General features: G+C 41.9%; 1 protein-coding gene across 1 annotated transcript in view; it reads right to left on the bottom strand.

Annotated features, from left to right (window-relative positions):
- Positions 1-20,977, bottom strand: part of ALDH9A1 (aldehyde dehydrogenase 9 family member A1) — a 29,498-nt gene extending 8,521 nt beyond the window's left edge. Inside the window, exons 1-8 of the mRNA XM_043450469.1 lie at positions 20,743-20,977; positions 18,605-18,750; positions 9,109-9,238; positions 8,151-8,285; positions 6,490-6,686; positions 5,707-5,847; positions 2,357-2,545; positions 2,038-2,125 (exon numbers count right to left, since the gene is read on the bottom strand). Of these exons, the coding sequence (XP_043306404.1) occupies positions 2,038-2,125; positions 2,357-2,545; positions 5,707-5,847; positions 6,490-6,686; positions 8,151-8,285; positions 9,109-9,238; positions 18,605-18,750; positions 20,743-20,929 (1,213 nt within the window). The 5' untranslated portion in view covers positions 20,930-20,977. The remainder of the gene's footprint in view (positions 1-2,037; positions 2,126-2,356; positions 2,546-5,706; positions 5,848-6,489; positions 6,687-8,150; positions 8,286-9,108; positions 9,239-18,604; positions 18,751-20,742) is intronic.
- Between the last annotated feature and the right edge of the window lie 1,340 nt (positions 20,978-22,317).

Below are 22,317 nucleotides of genomic sequence, written 5' to 3'. Positions count from 1 at the left end.
TGGGAGGGGGGGCATGTGGGAAGGAAGCTCAAGAGGGAGCGGATATATGTATACTTATAGCTGATTCACACTGTGTAGCAGAAATCAACACAACATTATAAAACAATTATCCTCCAACTAAAAATAAATAAATAAACATAATCTATAGAAAATCTGTAATATTCAGCAACACATCAAGTTTAACGAAAATCACCTTTAATCCAGTCATTTAGAGAAATAAATCCATTATCAACATTATGATGCACATTTTCTGTCCCTTCTCTGTCCCATGCACATATTTGGTTTTTCAGATTTGGGATAATACCATCTACACCATTGTTTAAAACATATTGTCAGAGAAACGCAAATCAAAACCTCAATGAGGTACCATTACCCGCCAGTCAGGATGGCTGCTATCCAAAAGTCAACAAGCAATAAATGCTGGAGAGGGTGTGGAGAAAAGGGAACCCTCTTACACTGTTGGTGGGAATGCAAACTAGTACAGCCACTGTGGAGATTTCTTAAAAAAACTGTAAACAAAACTGCCATATGACCCAGCAATCCCACTCCTGGGCATACACACTGAGGAAACCAGATCTGAAAGAGACACATGCACCCCAATGTTCATTGCAGCACTGTTTATAATAGCCAGGACGTGGAAGCAACCTAGATGCCCATCAGCAGATGAATGGATAAGGAAGCTGTGGTACATATACACCATGGAATATTACTCAGCCATTAAAAAGAATTCATTTGAATCAGTTCTAATGAGATGGATGAAACTGGAGCCATTATACAGAGTGAAGTAAGCCAGAAGATAAAGACCAATACAGCATACTAACACATATATATGGATTTAAAAAAAGATGGTAATGATAACCCTATATGCAAAACAGAAAAAGAGACACAGATGTACAGAACAGACTTTTGGACTCTGTGGGAGAAGGCGAGGGTGGGATGTTCAGAGAGAACAGCATTGAAACAAGTATACTATCAAGGGTGAAACAGACCATCAGCCCAGGTTGGATGCATGAGACGGGTGCTCAGGGCTGGTACACTGGGATGACCCAGAGGGATGGGATGGAGAGGAAGGCGGGAGGGGGTATCGGGATGGGGAACACATGTAAATCCATGGCTGATTCATGTCAATGTATGGCAAAAACCACTACAATATTGTAAAGTAATTAGCCTCCAACGAATAAAAATAAATGGAAAAAAAATAAAATAAAATAAAAACATACTGTAAGTTTTCCCTCTTCTTTAACAGCTACAAGCTAATTCATGGTATGGATGCTGAATTCACAGCCTTTAAACCTCAGAAGTTGTTTTTCTAGCAAGGGCTAACGATTAAACTGCATCAAATCAAATACCAAGTGTTGAAAATGGCACCACTATCAACCTCAGGGACAAAAATCAGCTGAATTTATCTTCAAGATAAGGTGTAAGGAATTATACAGCATTATTCCATCTGTATATAGTTTTTTAAAGCCAAGAAAACTGGCCATATTTTTATAGTAGATACTAACAACAGCAATGTCTAAAACAGTAAGCAGGAGGGAAGGAGATGGATGAGGACAGTAGGATGACCATACACTTGATTGTCCAAACCAGGAAATTGTTCAGACTAAAAGGAAATGCTAAAAATTATTATACCATTTAAGTTTTAATATTAGTATACTGTCTGACAAGTTGGTTTTATTATATTGATGATCTAAAAGTTCAAAGTAAAACACACTCTTTACCAAGTTCCTTGAGAAAAGAAACTCATTACTTAAGTTTTAATCAAACGTGAATTTTCATTTTTTGCAGCACCTTGCTTCTAGAACAACAGGTGTGTACCTAGTTAAGTCCTTGGTAACTAATAACATCATCCAAGAAGAGGAGGGGCAAACAGGAGGCTTCCAAGGTAACAGAGAACTTCTACTTCTTACATCTGAGTAGTGGGGAGACACAGTTTCCCAACCCTTGCCTTACACCATATATACAGTTTATAAATATTTTTTTTTCTATCTAACATTTAATTCAAACTGTTTAAAAGCAAACAAGAAAAGGACATACTTAACACACAAGGTCTCATGTAATATCCATCCTTTAATTTGGGATCTTCAGGTACAAAGACGTCTCCACCACATAACACTTTAGCACCCTGCCAAAAAAGAAAAGAAGAATGCATACTTTATGTTAAACATACAGCCTCAATAGGCATTCTGGAAATGCTACCTGTGTCCTGAACAAATGCCCACTTAGTCACTCTACTGCAAGTACGGGGCAGGATACGGCTCCCAAATGGACATGACCACAGGAGAGGGCACAGAGCAAGTAACCCAGGAGTACCTGCCCTTCCCCTCATCTCATCGTGTCTCTACTTGTTTCTTACCTGTTCCTTCGCCGCTTTCACAAACCCGAGGACTCGCTCCAGGTGTGGCCGGTTGATGAGGGGACCCATCCTTGTATCTTCCAGAAGTGGATCTCCAATTTTTATCCTTTGGGTCTGTTTCACCACTTCCTCTGTAAATTGATCAAGAATGTCCTTTTGCACAAATACCCTTGTACCATTACAACAAACCTAAAAAACAGACACAAATTATATGTAAGTAAGGGGTAAAAAGCTTCCCCAATGGCTCAGCAATAAAGAATCTGTATGCAATGCAGGAGACACAGGGGACATGGATTCAATCCCTGGGTCAGGAAGATCCCCTGGAGAAGGAAATGGCAACTCACTCCAGTATTCTTGCCTTGGGCAAAGGAGCCTGGAGGGCTACAGTCCACGGGGTCACAAAGAGTCAGACATGATTGAGCGCAGCACAAAGGGGGAAAAAAGGAAAAGGGAAAAAGATCCAGCAGCTTTAAATTTAAAAGAAACAGGGGACTTCCTGGTGGTCTAGTGGTTAAGACTCTGTGATCCCAATTCAGGGGGCATAGGTTCAATCCCTGATCGGGGAACTAGATCCCACATGCTGCAGCTAAGATGCTGTGCAGCCAAAAACAAAAGAAATTAAAATAAAAGAAACAGTATACTGTCTTTAAAAGTTAGTTCCATTTCTAAAAAATTATCACCATACTGAACAGGATCACACATGTAATTGAAGGGAGACCACCCTGCACACAGACTCTCTGCCCCTTGAAATAAAAGTTAAGCCTTTGTTTCTGTTTAAATTTCCTTAAGACAATTAAGAGATCTACATGATTCTTAAGACTTCTATTTCCTCATCTCAGGTGCTCAATTTGGTTGTATATTTTGAGAACAGGAGGTTAAGAGTAGAAGAACTAAGAACTGAGATCCCATATCTCTATTATTTAGAGTCTAATAAAAATCTAGAGCATTTCATAGTCAATGTTTGTCTCTAAAATCACAAATAATGAGGAATTCCCTGGTGGTCCACTGGTTAGGACCCCATGCTTTCACTGCTGGGTTCCAGGTTCAGTCTTTGGTCAGGGAACTAAGTAAGATCCTACATCCTGTGTGGTGCAGCCAAAAAAATAAAATAATAAATTAAAAAAATAAGATCTCAATTTAAAATAAAGTGAATATCATAACCATATTGAAGGGGGTGGTGAAGGAAGAACTGACCCATTAATTTCTGAACACAGATTTTAACTATATACCCTTAGGCTAAAACCAGAAAGAACTATAGAAAGAAGGTTGCAAGCTAGTTAGGAAGGTTTATTTTTCACAGTAATGCAAGTACAAATCTGAAACTATTATAAACATATTCTAGGACTGAGCAATTACATGTATTGTCAGTAGCTGATGCTAAATGTTTCACTATCAGAGAAGGAAATTATGAACATGGAAGGGAGGAGGCTAAAATAAACCTTGCAACATTGAAATGATTGGAAATATCTGTATAAATGTATAGTTATTAATCAGACAGATATAAATAGATATGTGTGTGCATACATACACATATGCCAAATATCAATATGTATTTCCTGGCTCTGGACTCTGAGAAGACACAGAAGCAACAATACTCCAGCAGAAACAAGTACATCTGGCACCCAGATCTTCGTTTCTAAAAACCATTTACCATTAAATGGAATCAAGTCTTCTTAGAGAAATAGCTTATTCCAGAGTTCCACCACAGAAGGCACAAGATGTGTTTAGAACACCTTGCTATGCCAGGAAGTAAAACAGTGCTCAAATAATGGGGACATATCAAAAAGTCACAGAAAGAGGCTCCCGCCAGCAGAATCTTCAATTATTTGAGCATCAAAATAAATAATAATAGTAACTCACAGACTGAGGTAAGAATCCATAGGTTCATGCTGATAAAAGTAAATAAATGAAAAAAACAAACTAGGGAGACGGGGGAAAAAGTTCTTTCTTGCAGTAGGCAGTAAACTAAATAAATGTCGAAAGAATAACAGAATTGGAAAATCACCACTTGGTGACCACCAGAAAAAAAGGTTCTAGGGAACATCAAAGGGTGCTAAAACTAGTTTGATAAGGAACAAGGCAGTCTCACTTGATCTACTACAAGACACTTATCAACCTCAAAGGAAAAAACAGCAACTTCACTGTAAAGACCCACCTTAAGTGGGTGATCAAAGTCAACGACACCACTGTAAAATACCATTTTTTGTGGCGTTTTGACAAAAATCCATAAACTAAATCCAATTAAAAAAACAAAACTAAACTAAACAGACCCAAAATGAGGAACATTTTACAAAATAAATGGGTTGATTCTTCTAAAATGTCAAGGTATTGAAAAATCAGAATGACTTTAGAACTATTCCAGATTAAATGAGATTAAAGAGACACCACAAGTAAATGCAACACATCGTCCTGGATTAGATCTTGAACCAGCAAAAAAGCAGCTGTTTCTAAAAGGACGTTAGTCAAACAAATGCAGAAATCTGAATAAGGGCTATGATTGAATAACAGTACTGCATTAACACCAAGTTACAGATTCTACTAACTGTATTGTGCTTATTTAAGAGAAGGCAATAGGCTTCCCTGGTGGCTCAGAGGGTAAAGCATCTGTTTGCAATGCGGGAGACCCAGGTTCCATCCCTGGGTTGGGAAGATCCCCTGGAGAAGGCAACTTTCCGCCCACTCCAGTACTCCTGCCTGGAAAATCCCATGGACGGACGAGCCTGGTAGGCTACAGTCCATGGGATTGCAAAGAGTCGGACATGACTGAGCGACTTCACTTTCACTTTTTTTGAGAAATACACGTATGAATGGAGAGGTTAGGGATCTTTCGTTTGCAACTTTCAAACAGTTCAGAAAAATATAGTAACATGCATAGGCATGCACAGACAGTAAGTGAAAAGTGAAAGTGTTAGCTGCTCAGTCGTGTCCAACTCAGGTCTCCTGAGTTGATTGAACCCAGGTCTCCTGTATTGCAGGCAGATTCTTTACTGTCTGAGCCATCAGGGAAACCCATGCAAAGACAGACAGAATGGTAAATGTGATAAAAACGTGAACACTGAAGAACCTGGTTCAAAGGTATATGAGAATTCTTTGTATGATCTGTACAACGTTTCTGTTAAGTCTGAAATTATTTCAAAATAAGAAGCTTTAAAACACGCTGTGGGAGGTTCAAAAGGGAGGGGATATATGTATACCTATGGCTGATTCACGTTGAGGTTTGACAGAAAACAACAAAATTCTGTAAAGCAATTATCCTCCAAAGTGAAAAATAAATTAACAAAAAACCAAACACAGGCTGTGACGTGAAAGGCGCAGACACCCTCACACCCCCTTCAGGGCCGGGCACACACCTCGCCTTGAGTGAGGAAGTTGGCCATCAGCGCCCCCTTTACAGCGTTCTTCATGTCGCAATCCGAGAAGATGATGAGCGGAGACTTGCCTCCAAGCTCCAGGGTAACCGGTTTGATTCCTTTAGCAGACATCTCCATGATCTTACAGAACAAGAACAAAAGCAGCGAGAAGTTTAACACCCATGAGATTACATGCTAGGTTAACCAGACCGTGACCCTGAAAAGTCGTGTTGAACTACCTGTGACCTGCCGTCTTGTTCCCAGTATACTCTGTCCTTAGTCTACTTGAAGTGTTCTTTTCCAGAACACTGAAAGAATCTACAGAATTGCATATTCTTAAGAGGGAGTTCATTTAAGACAACCTGTCAACTCATCTGTCATGGGCAGAAGTTCTTTTGTATTGCTGTAACTGTGTTCCAGGCTGACAGAACTCAGAGCACAAATTAAGGTCAAAACGATGAATCTGAACACACTGGGAAAACACCCTTTATTCAGAGGCAGCAGCTACAGATGAGGCTAAGTCACCAAAGAATCCAAGTGGCAGCCCGGGGTCTGACCTCTCAGACACAGGCAGAAGATGACTCCCATCCCCAGCTGGCTGCTCTAACTACTCCATCCCACTTCTCAAGTCCACTTCAGACCTTGGCCCAATAACACGTACAGGCTCCCTGCCAATGCAAGCCAGGTGAAATCAGGATAAGCCTCCAACACACAGTCTGGGGAGGCCTGACATGGCCACATCTAGATGCCATAGCCAGACGGCCCTACTGGTTTCGTTTTCACCTTTGAGCCGGTGGGCACACTTCCAGTGAAGGAGACTTTGGCCACATCACGATGCTGACACAGAAGCTGGCCTGTAGCAGCCCCTCCTTGCACCACGTTGAAGAGCCCAGGAGGGACTCCAGCCTCGGTATAGATTTCAGCCAGCAGCAACACCGACACGGGCGTGAAGGGAGAAGGTTTAAAGACCATGGCGTTACCTGCATCACCGAGACAAAAATACAGAAAGATTTTTAAGACTGAAGATCCTCTGAAGACAGGACAAGGAGGACACATCAAGAACAGCTCCAACTGAGAAATACTGTGTGATAACCCTTATACGCGGAAGCTAAAAAGAAATGGTACAAATGAACTTATTTATAAAATAACAGAAACAGACTCACAGACTTGGAAAACTAACTTATGGCTGCCAGTGGGGAAGAATGGAGGGAAGGGGTAGTTAGGAAGTTTGGGATCAACATGTACACACTGCTATATTTCAAACTGATAACCAGCAAGGACCTACCGCAGAGCACACGGAACTCTACTCACTGTTATATGGCAGCCTGGATGGGAGGGAGTTTGGGGTAGAATGGATACATGTATATGTGATTGGCTGAGTCCCTTCACTGTCCACCTCAAACTATCACAACACTGTTAATCAGCTGTACGCAATATAAAATTAAAAATTAAAAAAAAACAACTCTAATTGTTTCCTGTTTCCCATCAAATGCTAGGCCAAAAAATATTATTAATAAGTGAAAGTGAAGTCATTCAGTCGTGTCCGACTCTTTGCGACCCCATGCACCATGACCTACCAGGCTCCTCCGTCCATGGGATTCTCCAGGCAAGAGTACTGGAGTGGGTTGCCATTTCCTTCTCCTATTAATAAGTAAACCTATCTTGTTCTTCCCTTCTTAGTTTCTCTCATGAAACAGACCAAGCCACACACTTGCAATGTCTCAACTACTAATACCTTATATACCTACAGCTTTTCACATATATTAACCTCATTTAACATTTGCAACAGCAGTATGAAGTAGGCATGATTAGACCCATTTTATAAAAGCTGAAACTGAAGATAGAAAGGTTAAGTAATTTGATGAGAGTCTGCAAGGCTAGTAATTTAATCCTATTTCTCCTCTATCACAGAGAAATGTGCAAAATGAACATGAAGCAACATCAAGAAAAAAGCTGCACTTCAATACAGTGTCTTAATACTAGAGCTCTTTTAACCTGAGAGCTTTTTCTAAGACATAATGTCTTCTTTTCCCACAGATTCTTCTCTTTAAATAGTGTAAGAAATCTTTTTGTTAATCAACCAAAGCTTCTCTAATGGAAACCTTGTCTTTCTCTCTTAAGACACAAATGAAGAAGTTGACCTTCTGCTTCCTAAATGAAGTCAAACTCCCAAGTGCTACCTGCTACACAGAAAATGATGCTCAGAATTCTAGTCCATAAAGGAAGAGAACTTACAAGTAGCACAAATCTAATTCATTTGATGGTAAAAAAATAATAATAATAAAATCTCCAAGACAAAAATTAACTTTCTTCCTTCCCATAAACAAAAATAAATAAAAATGGGAATAATGTATAAGCTCAAAGCTCCCCAGGGGGCAGGGCAGGGGTGAAATCATGCCAGGGAGAAAGGGTAGCTCACAGGCGGAAGAGTAATCCATTCTTACCACAAGCCAGAGCTGGAGCCGACTTCCAGCAGGCGATCTGAAAGGGGTAGTTCCACGCTCCTATTCCAACACACACCCCTAGTGGTTCCCTTCTGGTGTAGCCAAAGGACCCACCGGGGAGCTGGATGTGCTCGCCTGAGGGGACAAAGAGGACAGAGAACAGTGTGGGGCCGCCTGTCCAAGAGCTCCCCAGTACCTGGACTCACCCTGGCCTCGTCAGACAACCACCTCCATCCCCCAGCCCCTGGGCTCACCCTGCCTCTGGTCTTTAGTTCATTATAGTTATGCTTACACTGCTTCTGCATGTTCTCTCCACATAACGAATCCTTATTATCCTTCAAGCTAACGTTCTTTCAACTCAATATAATCCTCTAAAAGCTTACCAAGCATCCACTACATAACTCAGATGAAATGGAACAGAAATGGGGAAAGACTTGGCAGCTAAACAGTCCAAGGACCCTGAACCTCAGCCTTCTCACTCCCCACTGACCTCCTGAGCCTGGCTAACCCAGCCAACATGTGAACTGATGGACACTTCCTAGACAGTAAAAGAAAATTTTTTGCTGAGTAAGTAAAACTAATATATATAATGTACTCACTGAGTCTTGCAAGAATTGGTTTTTCCACAACCTTGTCTACACCTCAGCTAAAAGGTTAGGTGCTTTATATATTGGGTTGGGCAAAAAGTTTGTTCAGGTTTTTCCATACAGTGTTATGGACTGTTTTCCATAACACTGTATGGAAAAACTACAACCCAATACATCATCTCATCTAGTCCTTCTAATAACTTCTAATAAGATAGGGACGACCTTCCGTTTAAATAAAGATACAGTAATTCTCAGTGACACCCAGGTAGAGAGTGTTAAGTCCAAGATTCTAAGTCAGGTCTGTCTTAATTCCAAAATCTGTCCCCTACTCCTCCAGGCTCCGCTCCCCACTTCCTTTAAGCTGGGCTTACCGGCCATGGACCCCGCCAAGCCTGCATAGTATTCCAGACACTGCCAGGAAGTGTCAATGTCCCAGCGGGCCTCAAAGATGGACTTGCCATTGTTGATCGTCTCCACAGTGGCAATGTCATCCCTCCGTTCCTTTGGGCAAAACAGAGGACCAGACTGAAGACAAATTACCATACACCTCAACATATTCAACAATCAAAACAGAACACATTGCCTAATTTTTAAAAACAGTAACAGCTTGAACTCCCAACAAAAAGGAATGGCTGTGACATCTGGAAGAGATGAAAGTTATTGCTAAACAGTACCCTGTTCTCCCCATCAAGTAAGTGTCACAGATACAGGACCAACACCTCATCCCAAGATTAATTAGAAAAGGACTGTTTTGAGAAATATTGTATACGTACTCTTGCACAAATATGTACAGATATTTGTGCATGAGATTTTCCTGGTGGCTCAGACAGTAAAGAATCTGCCTGCAATACAGGACACCTGAGTTTGATCCCTGGGTCAGGAAGATCCCCTGGAGAAGGGAATGGAAACCCACTCCAATATTCTTGCCTGGAGAATTCCATGGACAGAGGAACCTGGAGGAATGCAGTCCATGGGGTCGCAAAGAGTCGGACAAGACTGAGCAACTAACACACTGCAAGTATACAGTAAGAACAAAGAATCCTTAGGAAAACTGTACAAAACAGCCAAATACACATCACCACAAACGGGTTTAATTCACCCAAAGAAATGCAGCATGCCAAAATCACAAGATAATTATTTTCTGATGCTCATTACTCATCAACTGTCATTTCAAATTCTGTTTCCAGATGTAGGTCACACAGCTTAGAGGTACTACAAATGGCCCAAAAATGAACAAAAAGATTTTGGAAATTAGACCTGAAAAATTAAATAATGTGCCCAAAGGAGATGAAAAACTTGAATATGGGGGTTTCCCTGGTGGCTCAGTGGTAAAGAATCCACCAGCCAAAATATTAGGTTGCTACAAAAGTAACTGCAATTTTGGACCATGCATTTTAAATCACTATAACTAGGCTCACATACATCTTTACTAATCAAAATAGGAACCATGACAATCAACACATTTTTGCCAACAAGAAATAAGCTTGTTTATTCTTGTAGCATAAAAATCCATACTTCAGGATTCAACAAACTCCTGGAAAGCATTTTCTGCTTCTTGCTGGTTGTGAAAGCATTTTCCCTGCAAAAAGTTGTCAAGATGCTTGAAGAAGTAGTCATCTGTTGGCAAGAGGTCAGGTGACGATGGCAAATGAAGCCCAATTCTCTCAACTTTTGAAGTCTGTACAACTTTTAGTTGTACAATATGCAGTCGGGCATTGTCATGGAGAAGAACTGGGCCCTTTCTATTGACCAATACCAGCTGCAGGCATTGCAGTTTTCAGTGTATCACATCAATTTGTTGGGCATACTTCTCAGATGTAGTGGTTTTGCCAGGACTTAGAAAGCTATAGTGGATCAGACCGGCAGCAGACCACCTAACAATGACCATGACCTTTTCTGGGTGCAAATTTGGCTTTGGGACGCGCTCTGGCGCTTCTTCTTGGTCCAGCCACTGAGCTGGTTGTTGCTGGTTGTCATATAAAATCCACTTTTCATCACACATCACATTCTGACCAAGAAATGGTTTGTTGTTGCACAGACTATGGGAGGACAACACTTCAAAACGACGATTTTTTAAATTTTTGGTCAGCTCATGAGGCCCCCACTCATCAAGTGTTTTCACCTTTCCAATTTGCTTCAAACGCCAAATGAACATAGAATGATCAACTTTGAGTTCTTGCACAATTTCTCGTGTAGCTGTAAGAGGATCAGTTTCGATAATGGCTCTTAATTGGTCATTGTCATCTTCCGATGGCCAGCCACTATGCTCCTCATCCTCAAGACTCTCATCTCCTCTGCAAAACCTCTTGAACCACCACTGCACTGTATATTCATTAGCAGTTCCTAGGCCAAACAGGTTGTTGCAAGTTGTCTCCACTCCTTTATGACCCATTTTGAACTCTAATAAAAAAAGTCACTCGAATTTGCTTTCTGTCTAACATCATTTCTATAGTCTAAAATAAATATAAAATAAACAGCAAGCAATAAGTCATTAGCAAAAAAAAAAACACAAAGAGAGAAATGCACATTGAAATGATATATAACATAATCACATTTAAGAATGTAATCCAGGATCAAATGGCAAAGTTCAACAATGCAAAACTGCAATTACTTTTGCACCAACCTGTGTCTCCTAGACACAGGTTCAATCCCTGATCTGGGAAGATGCCACATGCCATGAAGCACCTAGGCCTATGCGCCACAACCACTGACCTATGGTCTAGAGCTGGGGAGCGGGAACTACTGCGTCCACGTGCCACAACTACTGAAGCCCATGCGCTCTGGAGCCCATGCTCTGCAACGAGAAGCCACTGGAATGAGAAGATGGCATGCTGCAGTGAAGCAACCCCAGCTCAGCGCAGCTGGAGAAGAGTCCTCACGGCAACAAAGACGGAGAACAGCCAAGAGTAAATGAACTTATTGAGAAAATCTGAATATGTAAGAAATAGGTATTTGCTATTACAGATCCGATTTTAATTAAAAAAAACGTGGTCAAAATCTGTACATAAAACATGAATTGAACAACTGACAAGGAAAAGATGCATCTCTTACTAACAGTGACAATCAGTATGGCTGAGCAGAAGCAAAATGAAATGGCAACAGAAATTAGCACAACTATCTAACACAAGTGTCTAACAGGTGCAGATCTCAGAAAGCATGGACAGATGAAATACGGGAAAGGGCGCTTTGATAATGATAATCGGACATGGTCTATTTCTACAAAGACCGGAGGTATGAAGTGCTTTGATTCATTCATTCCACATTTGTTGGATTCCAGAAAAGATGATAGAGTAGGACTTGAGCTCAACTCCTTCCAGGAAAACACCAAAATCACAACTAACTGCTAAACAGCCATCAACAAGAAAGATCAGAATCTACCTAAAAAGCTATTCTGCATCCAAAGACAAAGAAGTCACAACAAGATGATGGGGGGCAGTACACTGGTAATCTAGTCAAACCCCATACTCCCCAGGTAGGTGACCCACAAATTGGAAAATAATTATTTTGCAGAGGTTCTCCCACAGGAGTGAGAGTTCTGAGCCCCACGTCAGGCATCCCAGGCTGGAAGGCTGGCATGAGGAGGAGGAGGAGCCTCTAGAGTGTTTGGCTTTGAAGACCAGCAGGTCTTAACTATAGGGACTCCACAGGAGTGGAATAGATAAAAAACTCCACTCTTGGAGGACGCACAGACGATCTCATGCATACCAGAACCCAAGGAAAAGGCACTAAGTGACTCCACAGGAACCTGGGTCAGACCTACCTGCTGGTCTCTGAGTGTCTCCTGAGAAGGCGGAGGGTGGCTGGCTTTAGTTTACAGTGGGGACGAGGACATCAGTGGCAGAGGTACCACAGAATACTCACTGGCATGAGCTCTCCTGAAGGCTGATATTTTGGCACCAAGACCTGGTCCCCCAACAGCCTACAGGGCCCAGTGCTGGGATGCCTTGGGCCAAACAACCAACAGGGTGGAAACACAGCCCCATCCATCAGCAGAGAGGCTGCCTGAAGGCTACCTGAGCCTAACACCACCTCTAGACACATTCCCTGACACGGCCCTGCCCACCAGAGGGATAAGACTGACCAGTAGGCAGGAACCAGTCCCTCCCCGCAGGAAGCCCGCACAAGCCTCTAAACCAGCCTCATCCATGAGGCGCAGATGCCAGGAACAAGAGGAACAACTCCCCTGCAGCCTGCAGAATGGAGGCCACAAACACAGAGACTTAGACACAGGAGACAGCAGAGAAATATGTTCCAGATGAAGTAACAGCATAAAACCCCAGAACAACAATGAAGTGAAGTGCAGCTGGACAATCATTTCACACTTTTACTAAGAAAAAGAAGGACAGATCCAGTTTCTTCCTTCAAGGAGCTCACTTCTTAAAAAGGAAGTTAGTAAGTTCTAAACAAATTCTGCAATTACTGAATAGACATGTTTCTTCAGAAAGGATGACTTTTTTACATCCAAACATAGTCTAAATTAAATTGCCTTTCAAACCAACAATTTACCTTCTCTTTCCTGATTCTATACCCACCAAAACAACTTTTTAACAATTAATTTGTTTCCCAGTTACTGATACTGGAAAGAGGGTACCTAGGAAGACAAGAAGCCATCAGTTCTGATGTAACAGTTCTTTAACCAGGTGTGAATCATCCCACTTCTCGGATGTATTGAGTATGATCAATGTAAAACACATTTTCAAAAGGCATGATCAACCACAAGTGACTTTCATCTCTATAATGCAAGAGGGGAACTAGTCCCTAAAAAGGAAGTAGGTCCCAGTTCACTAACCAGCATAAACACACTGATGAAATCAGTATGTTACACCTCAAACACATGAAGAAATATTAAACTGGCAAAAGTGAAATGCTGTTGTCTTCCACATTAATACAAGTGTGAACAGACAGAAAGTAATCTGTGACTATTGCTGAAAAGCCTTGGAATATTTACTAAGAAAGGAAGTTTCATTAAGATTTTTTTTTTCCCTTTGGTAAAGAATGGACAGGCAATTAGTTTTGAGGACTGTTTCAAGGTTTCAACTCAAAGGGAAAATTCAATCTATTGGCTGGCCTTTTGAAATTTTTCCTGTCTTATTCCAGCATCCTCTATCCTCATGCAAAAGGTTATTTCTAAAAAGCCACTATGGGGCCTTCTGACGGACCTTACAAGGACCATAAAAAAGACCCTGATGAGACCACCAAGCAGTCCCAGCGAGTCTCTAACACATAACACTGCGTTCAGGGAGATGGGGGTCCTTCACCCTCGTGGGGTAAGGAGGGCAGACGGGGAAGGGGAAACAATGCAAGTTCCCTGCCCCTTCTAGGTGCCAGAGCCACCGTAAAACAAAACTGTCCACCATGACAATGCACTGCTACAAGCATCTCTGGGGAAACACGTGCTTCATATCTACCCCATCCTTCTCTCGGCCACCCCGCTTCTCATGTGACCTGACCACGGGTCCACTGGATGAAAGGGAAGAAGAAAAGCCCCATCCCCCTCCTTCATTTCAAACTGCCAAGCAAGCTTAAGTGTCTAGCTTTTATAAAAGAACCGCATGAGCAAAGACGTGCCCATTAAACCTTAATAAGCCTGAGCCCCTGCTTGCTTCAAGAGGCAGAGCTGAGCAAAAGAGTGCCTGAAGGCAAGTGCATAATCTACACATGCAATCTTTTCTATATGTAAATAGTGTTAAAATACATTACAGTTTTAAAATACATTTCTCTCTCCTTTTAAAGCTACATGACAGTTACTTTCCTAAGGAGGCTCCAACTTAGAAATGATTGGCACCTACCATTAAGATCTTTACAATTTGATAAAAAGCATCAAAAGATTCAAAGTGAAAAGGGAAACGTAAGACTAATACACATACAGAAAACTGTTCATTTCACTAGGAGTCAATGGGCTTCCGGCTAAGGTAGAGTAATAGGGATCAGATTTAGGCTCCATCCTTGAGCAACTAAAAATACCAGATAAAATACACAAAACAACAATTTTCAGACACTGAACATTGGACAGCTCAGGACAGTGATCCTGGGAGAAGGAAACAAATGAGGTGAGCCCTACATGTGTTCTTGCCTGCTGCCTGGAAAGAGTCTCTATCAGAGAGCCAGTAAGAGGGCCTTACGTGGGGCCCAACAGACACTCGGAGTTGAGGAAACAGGTTGGGAGTTCAAGGACTATGTGATGCCTACAGTATTTACTCTAGGTACGAGAGAGAAGACAGCTACACAGAAGAATCCCAGAGATCCCCCTTAAGCCTTCATCTGAGAACTGGTCAGTGTGAGGACACTACCCAAGGCTAGGAAAAAACTAACCAAGAAGGTGAAAAAAAAAAAAAATCCCCAGAGCTCACACAGGGGCATGAATAGTTCATGTGCCCACCAGCCACGTTAAGAAAAACCTCACTAGTACACAGAGCATCAAGCTAGGTATTCAGAAGGGTATTCAATAGTGGGGGAAATTAGCTGTTCTGATCACACCTAACAAAGCACAGAAACAAGTCTTGCAAGGATCAAACTAATTCCAAGTTAACTTCACTGTGTCCCAGAGCAAAGCTCATTAATATGTTTTCAAGTACAAGAATATTCAGCATCCAACATATAAAATTCACAATGTCTAGTGATCACAAATTACTAGACATGCAAAAGATAGGAAAGTTATATAACATTTAACCAGGAAGAAAAAAAAAACAGTCATGCAAAAAAGGAAAGTTATATAACATCTAACCAGGAGGAAAAAGTCAATCAATAGAAACAGATCCATAACTGGCAGATGTCTCAATTAGCAGATGGGGATATTAAAAGTTATTATTACTATAATCCATGTTTTCAAGAAAGTAGAGGAAAACACGAACATGTTAAGGAGCAACATGGAACAACAACAAAAAGACTCAAATTGAACTTCTAGAGATGAAAAATACACCAGATGGGATTAACAGCAGATTAGACACTATGGAAGAAAAGGTAGATGAACTTTATGCATAACAATGGAAATTACCCAAAATGAAACACAGAGAGAAAAACTGGGGGAAAAATGAACAGATCATTAGTGAGCTGTAGAATAGTTTCAAGTAGCCCAAGGTATATGTAACTGGAGGCTCTGAAGAAGAGGAAATAGAAGAGTGGGGGCAGAAGAAATATCTAAAGAAATAATAGCCAAAATTTTTCCAAATTTAACTATATATGTACAAATTCAAGAGAAACTCCAAACAAAAGAAATATAAAGAAAATTGCATCAAAAGACAATGAACTTTTTTAAAACTGGTAATAAGAAGAAAATCTTAAAAGCAGCCAGAGAGGTAAAAAATACTTAATAGAGGGGAACAAAAATAAGGACAGCACACTTCTCATCTGAAACAAGTCAGAAGACAGCAATGCAACATCTTTCAAGTACTGAAAGAAAAAACTGTCAATCTAGAATTATTTTATCTAGAACTCTTTTTCAAAATGAAGGCAAGGACATCCCAGGTGGTCCAGTGGTAAAGAATCCGCCTGCAATTCAGGGGATATGGCTTTGATCCCTGGTCCAGGAAGATCTCACATGCCTCGGGGCAACTAAGCCCATGCGCCACTCCAGAGCCCACAGGCTTCCCGTACTGAGCCCTAACAATAGCAACGACTAAAGCCTGCAAGCCCTAGGGCCCATGATTTGTAACACAAGAAACCACGGCAGTGAGAAGCCTGCATGCTGCAAATACAGGGCAGCCCCTGCCTGCAGCGACTAGAGAAAGCCCACACACAGCAGTGAAGACAGCACAGCCAAAAATACACACGAATTTTAAAACTAATGTAAATACACGAATAATGAAAGTGAAGTAAAGACTTTCAGACATACAAAAGCTAAAAGAACATCCCTAGCAAATCCGCACTATAAAACATGCTAAAGAAATCTCTCCAAGCAGAAATAACAATGGTAACATAGACATCTGGGCCTTCCCAAAGGAATGGAGAACACAAGATGTGCTAAAATGTGAGTAAATGTAAATGTTTTTATCTCATAGAAGATAATTGTGCATAGTTTAAGAATGGAACAGGCAAGGAACTATAGATCACGATTAACTAGAAAAATCACTGAAAGAAAACAACCAAGGGCTAAATTGTAGGTTGTGGTCAGAGGGTGGGATCTGTTCAGTTATAGAATAATTTCAGGTAAAGGCAAATCCAGGGCTTCCCTGGTGGCTCAGGGCTAGAGAATCTGCCTGCCAAGGCAGGAGATGCAGGTTTGATCATCAGTCCAGGAAGATCCCCTTGAGAAGGAAATGGCAACCCACTCTAGAATTCTTGCCTGGGAAATCCCATGGACAGAGACGCCTTTAGAGCTAAAGTCCATGGGATTGCAAAAAGTCAGACAGGACTTAGTGACTGAACAAAAACAACAGCAAAGATAGATTCAGGGCATGATCATCAGACAAGAGCTTTCGAGAAAGACAGTAATATATTTTTGACTGTAAAAATATAATATGAAATATTAAAGAAAATGGAATGAAGAGTTTAAAGGAAAAGAAAATTAACATTAGTTAGTCGATTTCAGAGCAAAAAAAAATAGGTACTACTCAGGATTTTTAAAATAATTTTATAATAATAAAAGAGCCAGTTCTTAAGAAGGTAAAAGAACCCAAATGCTTATGCACAAGCAAAAGTGAGAGGCAAATTAGAATAATAAATTATCAGCTTTGAGTTGCTACTTTTAATCTACCAAATTAAAAATAAATTTTGATAAAAGAAAATACCTTGTTGGGAGAAAATTCTCCAGGAATATTTTGACATTAGTGCATGGTGCAGGCTTTCTGCAAAGGCCACTGGCAAGCAAGCTGACTGAAAAGTAAAGGCCTTGGAAGGCAGAGACAGCATCTCCCTAAAGATGGAGGTCTCTGAAAAGATGTGGAGATATAAAGCTCTCTACTTCCTGTTCTTGGAGACATCTGCTTTACATTCCAGGGTAATAAATCTAGTGATACCTTTCCCCTTAACCTTGGAGATCTGCTCAGTGAGTAACATCTCATTAACCTTAACAAGTAACCTTTCTCCAAAGGAGAGAATGGGCAGATGTGCCCCTTATAAGTTGAGTCTCATAATTTTAGGGTTCCTCTCCTACAATGCAACCCACTGTATGCAACAGGATAACATCTGACTTTTATTGCATCACCGCATGAGGACTGGGGCTCAGGAAACTAGTGCTAAAGTATTTTACTGTGAGTAATAAACTCTCTCTCTCTAATCCAGAAAACTTTATGTTTCTTGTCAGAATACCCTTGCAATATAACCTTGCAAACAGGGTAACTCTCAGTCCCCCAGTTTCTGACATAACACACTGATAAGGAAAAAAATCACCACAGTCCTACACTGAGAGATATCCCTGATTTACATTTTGGTGTATATCCTCTGAATTTTCTAATTTTCTGTAAAGACAATCTAGTACTTTTGCCTTTTAAGATTGTAAAAAGCTAAACGTTATTTCATAAGAGGGGAACAGGAATGAATTTATGGAATATTCCAGGCAACTAAGGCAGAAAATTAACCTGAAAAAGAAAGTGAACCTGAAGAGTCATCAGAGGAAACAGTAAAAAGGGAACAAGTACACACAGTTAAAAAGAAAAGGAGACAAGCTACAAAGGATACATTATCATTACAACAAAGAAGGAAAAGAAAGCCTGCCCAGGGAGATGTCACAAGGAGCCAAGAGCCAGAAAGAAATCACTGAAGGAAAGCTTGTTGTACATACCAAGGTGAGCGTATAGAAATGTTTTTGGATCTCATCATTAAAAGGTATCACTTAATAATGCATCAGTTTAATTGCAAATCATCACACACACAAAAAGTCACAGAGCAATGCAAGAGGACTTTTCTGGAAGAGATTAAATTAAAACATACCCTTATTATCCTGGCAGCCTCCAAAAGGATTCGGCAACGCTCCATGCCAGATTTTTTACTCCATATTTTAAAGGCAGCCTTTGCATCTTGAACAGCCAAGTTTACTTCCTTTTCTCCTGAACATGTGAAAGTAGCTATCACTCTACCTATAAATACAGGGGAAGTCAGTGTTAAATTTCAAGTGTTTGCCACATATTTTAAATAAAGTATTGTGTATCCATTTTCCTTTTAGTGATCCTCTTCCTGTTTTTCAGTATAGTCTGATTTAGTGACTACCCCTAAACCAACAGCTTATCTTTTAAAGAATCTAATAAAAGTTGAAGACTTGTCTTCAGAAAAATGTACTGACTGTGTCTCTTGCCTAGCACACCTTGAACTTTGGGGTAAGAACTCCTGCCCTCCTCGATTTTACACTTGGGTTTACTAACGTTAACTTCCTATCAATTATTTCACAGTGCTCCTTAACAATGTTTCATAATCTCAGAGGTCTTGCAAAATCAAAGTATTCAGTCTCCTGGGTTATGAACTCTGATTTTAAATCACTAGTCTGTGTTCTATGTAAGTCACATAATACTACTGATACTTGATGAACATGGTTAATAAATAGAGTATCAAGAAAAGATATTCCTAAAAGCAAGAAAATTTTTTTCTCAAATATGAGGGAAAAAATCCCAATCTCAAATTTTCTTGTTTTTGTTGTTTAGTCGCTAAGTTATGTCCAACTCTTTACGACCTCATGGACTGTAGCCTGCCAGGCTCCTCTGCCCATGGGATTTTCCAGGCAAGAATACTGGAGTGGGTTGCCATTTCCAAGTCCAGGGGATCTTCCAGAACCAGGGACCAAACCCACGTCAGAAGCCCATTTCATTTTCTTACTTCAATCCTATTCCCTACACTGGGCAAAATATGAAATGATCAGTTTTTCTAGACCCAAATCCTAAGGGTTGTGACTGACACTACTAAAAAGAAATCTCTAGGACGTCAGTTAAGGGTTTCCCCTCCCACAAGAACATTTGGGACTCTGCTTTTTCCAGAGATTTCACAAACCTGTAATTTTTATTATAAATTTGAGTAGCAAATTGATAGAGGCCGTGGCTAAGAGTTACACATCACATACTGTAGGCAGTTAAAATAAAGAGCAATTTTTCTTTCTTTTGTTGTCAATATGGGAGTGGGAAATCAAGAGGCCTAAAGGATTGGAGCCTGATGGTGGCTGTGGCCCCTTCCTGCTCTGATTAGTCCCTGCTCTATGGTTTGGTTTACTGTAATTGATCACACCTAAATTCTCCAGTCTCTGGAAATTCAGTTTTATCCCTCTGGGGATATACTATTTGATTTGCACAAACATTTATATTTCTCTCCTCATATACATTAAACCTAGCAAAACAAGCAAAACAAAAACAAAAAAACCTCTTCCTCATTTGCTTTGTGATCTTTGGAATTTCCAGGGCCTGGCACAGTGCTCGGCACACATTAAGCACTGGATGAAAGCAGAATTTTTTATTTCCCTTTCTCAGCTTTGGTTCGTGTCCGGGAATACTTTAACACTAGGGGACGGCAACAAAGTAATCATGCACGCTCATTACAACCATCTGTGCATGCTCCTCCATTTTGGCACAAGTATTTCTTTTCACCCTGTCCTTCTAGAACTCTTCAAAGTGCACCGTTGAAGACATTATTGAGGTCCTACCTTTAAAATTTAATAATTAACACGAAGACACTACCTTACCCACCGGGGCTCTGTGGACTCTGTACAGGCGATTGTGAAATTAACCTTGACCCCACCGCGCAACTCACGAGCTGCTCCCCTTTTCTACGACTCCTTCCTGCCGCGGTCCAGACGCTCTCGAGTTTGCGCAGCATCCTTAGCTGCCTACACAGATAACTTTATTCTCTACACCATCACTTCGGTTCAGTTCAGTTCAGTTCAGTCGCTCAGTCGTGTCCGACTCTTTGCGACCCCATGAATACCCGTGCTCAATAAGCGTCTGCTCAATGCACTACACGAAGGTTCAGAAGTTAGAATAGGTTTCACCCCTGGGGCGGGGGGGCGTCAATCCGCGCCACAGCCTCGCCCCTACCCTGGCTCCCGCCGCGTCCCTCGACCCGTCCCTAGCGCCTGGTCTCCGACCCGTTACCGGTTGCTGGCTCGAAAGTCTTCTCGGTGCCGGAGGCGTCCACTGGCTCCACGCGGGCCCCGCCGCGGTAATTGAGCGGCTGCGACACGACGAAGGTGCCAGTGCTCATGGTGGCGATCGGAGCAGAAGCAGGCCTGAGGGTGCGAGAAAGTGTAGACAGTGCAGCCAGGCCAGCTCGGACAAACATGGGGGGCAGGAGCGGCGGAGAGGGCCAAGCCTGAGGGGCGGGGCCAGGGAGGCGCGGGGGTGGCGGGGGCGGGGCAATATGAGGCCTGGGGCGGGGGTGGGGCAGCGGGGAGGGGCGGGGTCACGGGAGGGGCGGGGCAGCGGGAGGCGGGGCAATATGAGGCCTGGAGGTGGGGCAGCGGGGAGGCGGGGTCACGGGAGGGGCGGGGGTCACGGGAGGGAAGGGGTACCGGGAGGCGGGGCAAGATGCGGCCTGAGGGGCGTGGCGCGCCCGGACTGGAGCTGAGGGGCCTCCAGACAAGGGCCCGCCTCCCGGGTCGGAATTTGAGAGACTTTTCCGGGCGGTCACTAGGCTAATCCAGGTCCAGGTCCGCCCCTCGCTTAGCCTAGAGGCTGGGTGGCACACCAGAGTCTTTCACACAAACGCACGCACACACACGCGCTCTCTCCCCCTCACTGTCTCATTTTTCTCTTTCTTCTTCCGGATCAGTATTTAAAACAAGAGTTTTCAGATATATCACAATATGTAATCAGTTCTGATCGTTCCGTCTAAGGAAAAGAGAGGATTAGATCAGGGGTTGGGACTCCCCGTTTCCACTGCACTAGGCACCGTTGAACCCCTGATGGAGGAACTGAGATCAAAAGATCACGCTTCCCACGCCAGGGCATGTGTGTGTGTGTGTGTGTGTGTGTGTGTGCGCGCGCCACGCATGTGTGTGTGTGTGTGTGTGCGCGCGCGCCACGCATGTGTGTGTGTGTGTGTGTGTGTGTGCCACGCCAGGGCATGTGTGTGTGTGTGTGTAATGAAAGAAAGTGAAAGTGTTAGTTGCTCAGTCCTGTCTGGCTCTTTGCGACCCCAAGAACTGTAGTCCGCCAGGCTCCTCTGTCCATGGGATTTTCCAGGCAAGAATACCGGAGTGGGTACCCATTCCCTCCTCCAAGGGACCTTCCCAACCCAGGCATGGGACCCAGCTCTCCTAAATTGCAGGCAGATTGTTTGCCGTCGAGCAACCAGGGAAGTATATATTTATTTATCTGTTTATCAATATCTCCTAGCTGAGCATGTTATAACTCTCTTAGATTATCTGGTACACATCTTCCAAACCTCAATCTTCATACAGATAATGAGGTTTACACTTCTTTGTTCTTCCAGATCAGTGTTTAAAACAAAGAGTTTTAAGTTCGAATAGGTAACACAGACTTTGAAAAGAGAGTTCTTTTTCTTTTTTTTTTTTTTTTACTTTAGCAGGAAAGCACAACAGAGAAATCTATTCCATATGACAACAGAGAAGAGTTAAATTAATCACACCATAATTAGTAACAAAGTGACTTGGTAAATTAATTTTACTTCTGAATTAATTTTCTTTACCTCTGAATTAATTAGGTATT

Source organism: Cervus canadensis, chromosome 2 (assembly GCF_019320065.1).
Source record: "Cervus canadensis isolate Bull #8, Minnesota chromosome 2, ASM1932006v1, whole genome shotgun sequence".
NCBI classification, from domain to species: Eukaryota; Metazoa; Chordata; class Mammalia; order Artiodactyla; family Cervidae; genus Cervus; species Cervus canadensis.
This window is presented reverse-complemented; position numbering and strand designations above follow the sequence as displayed.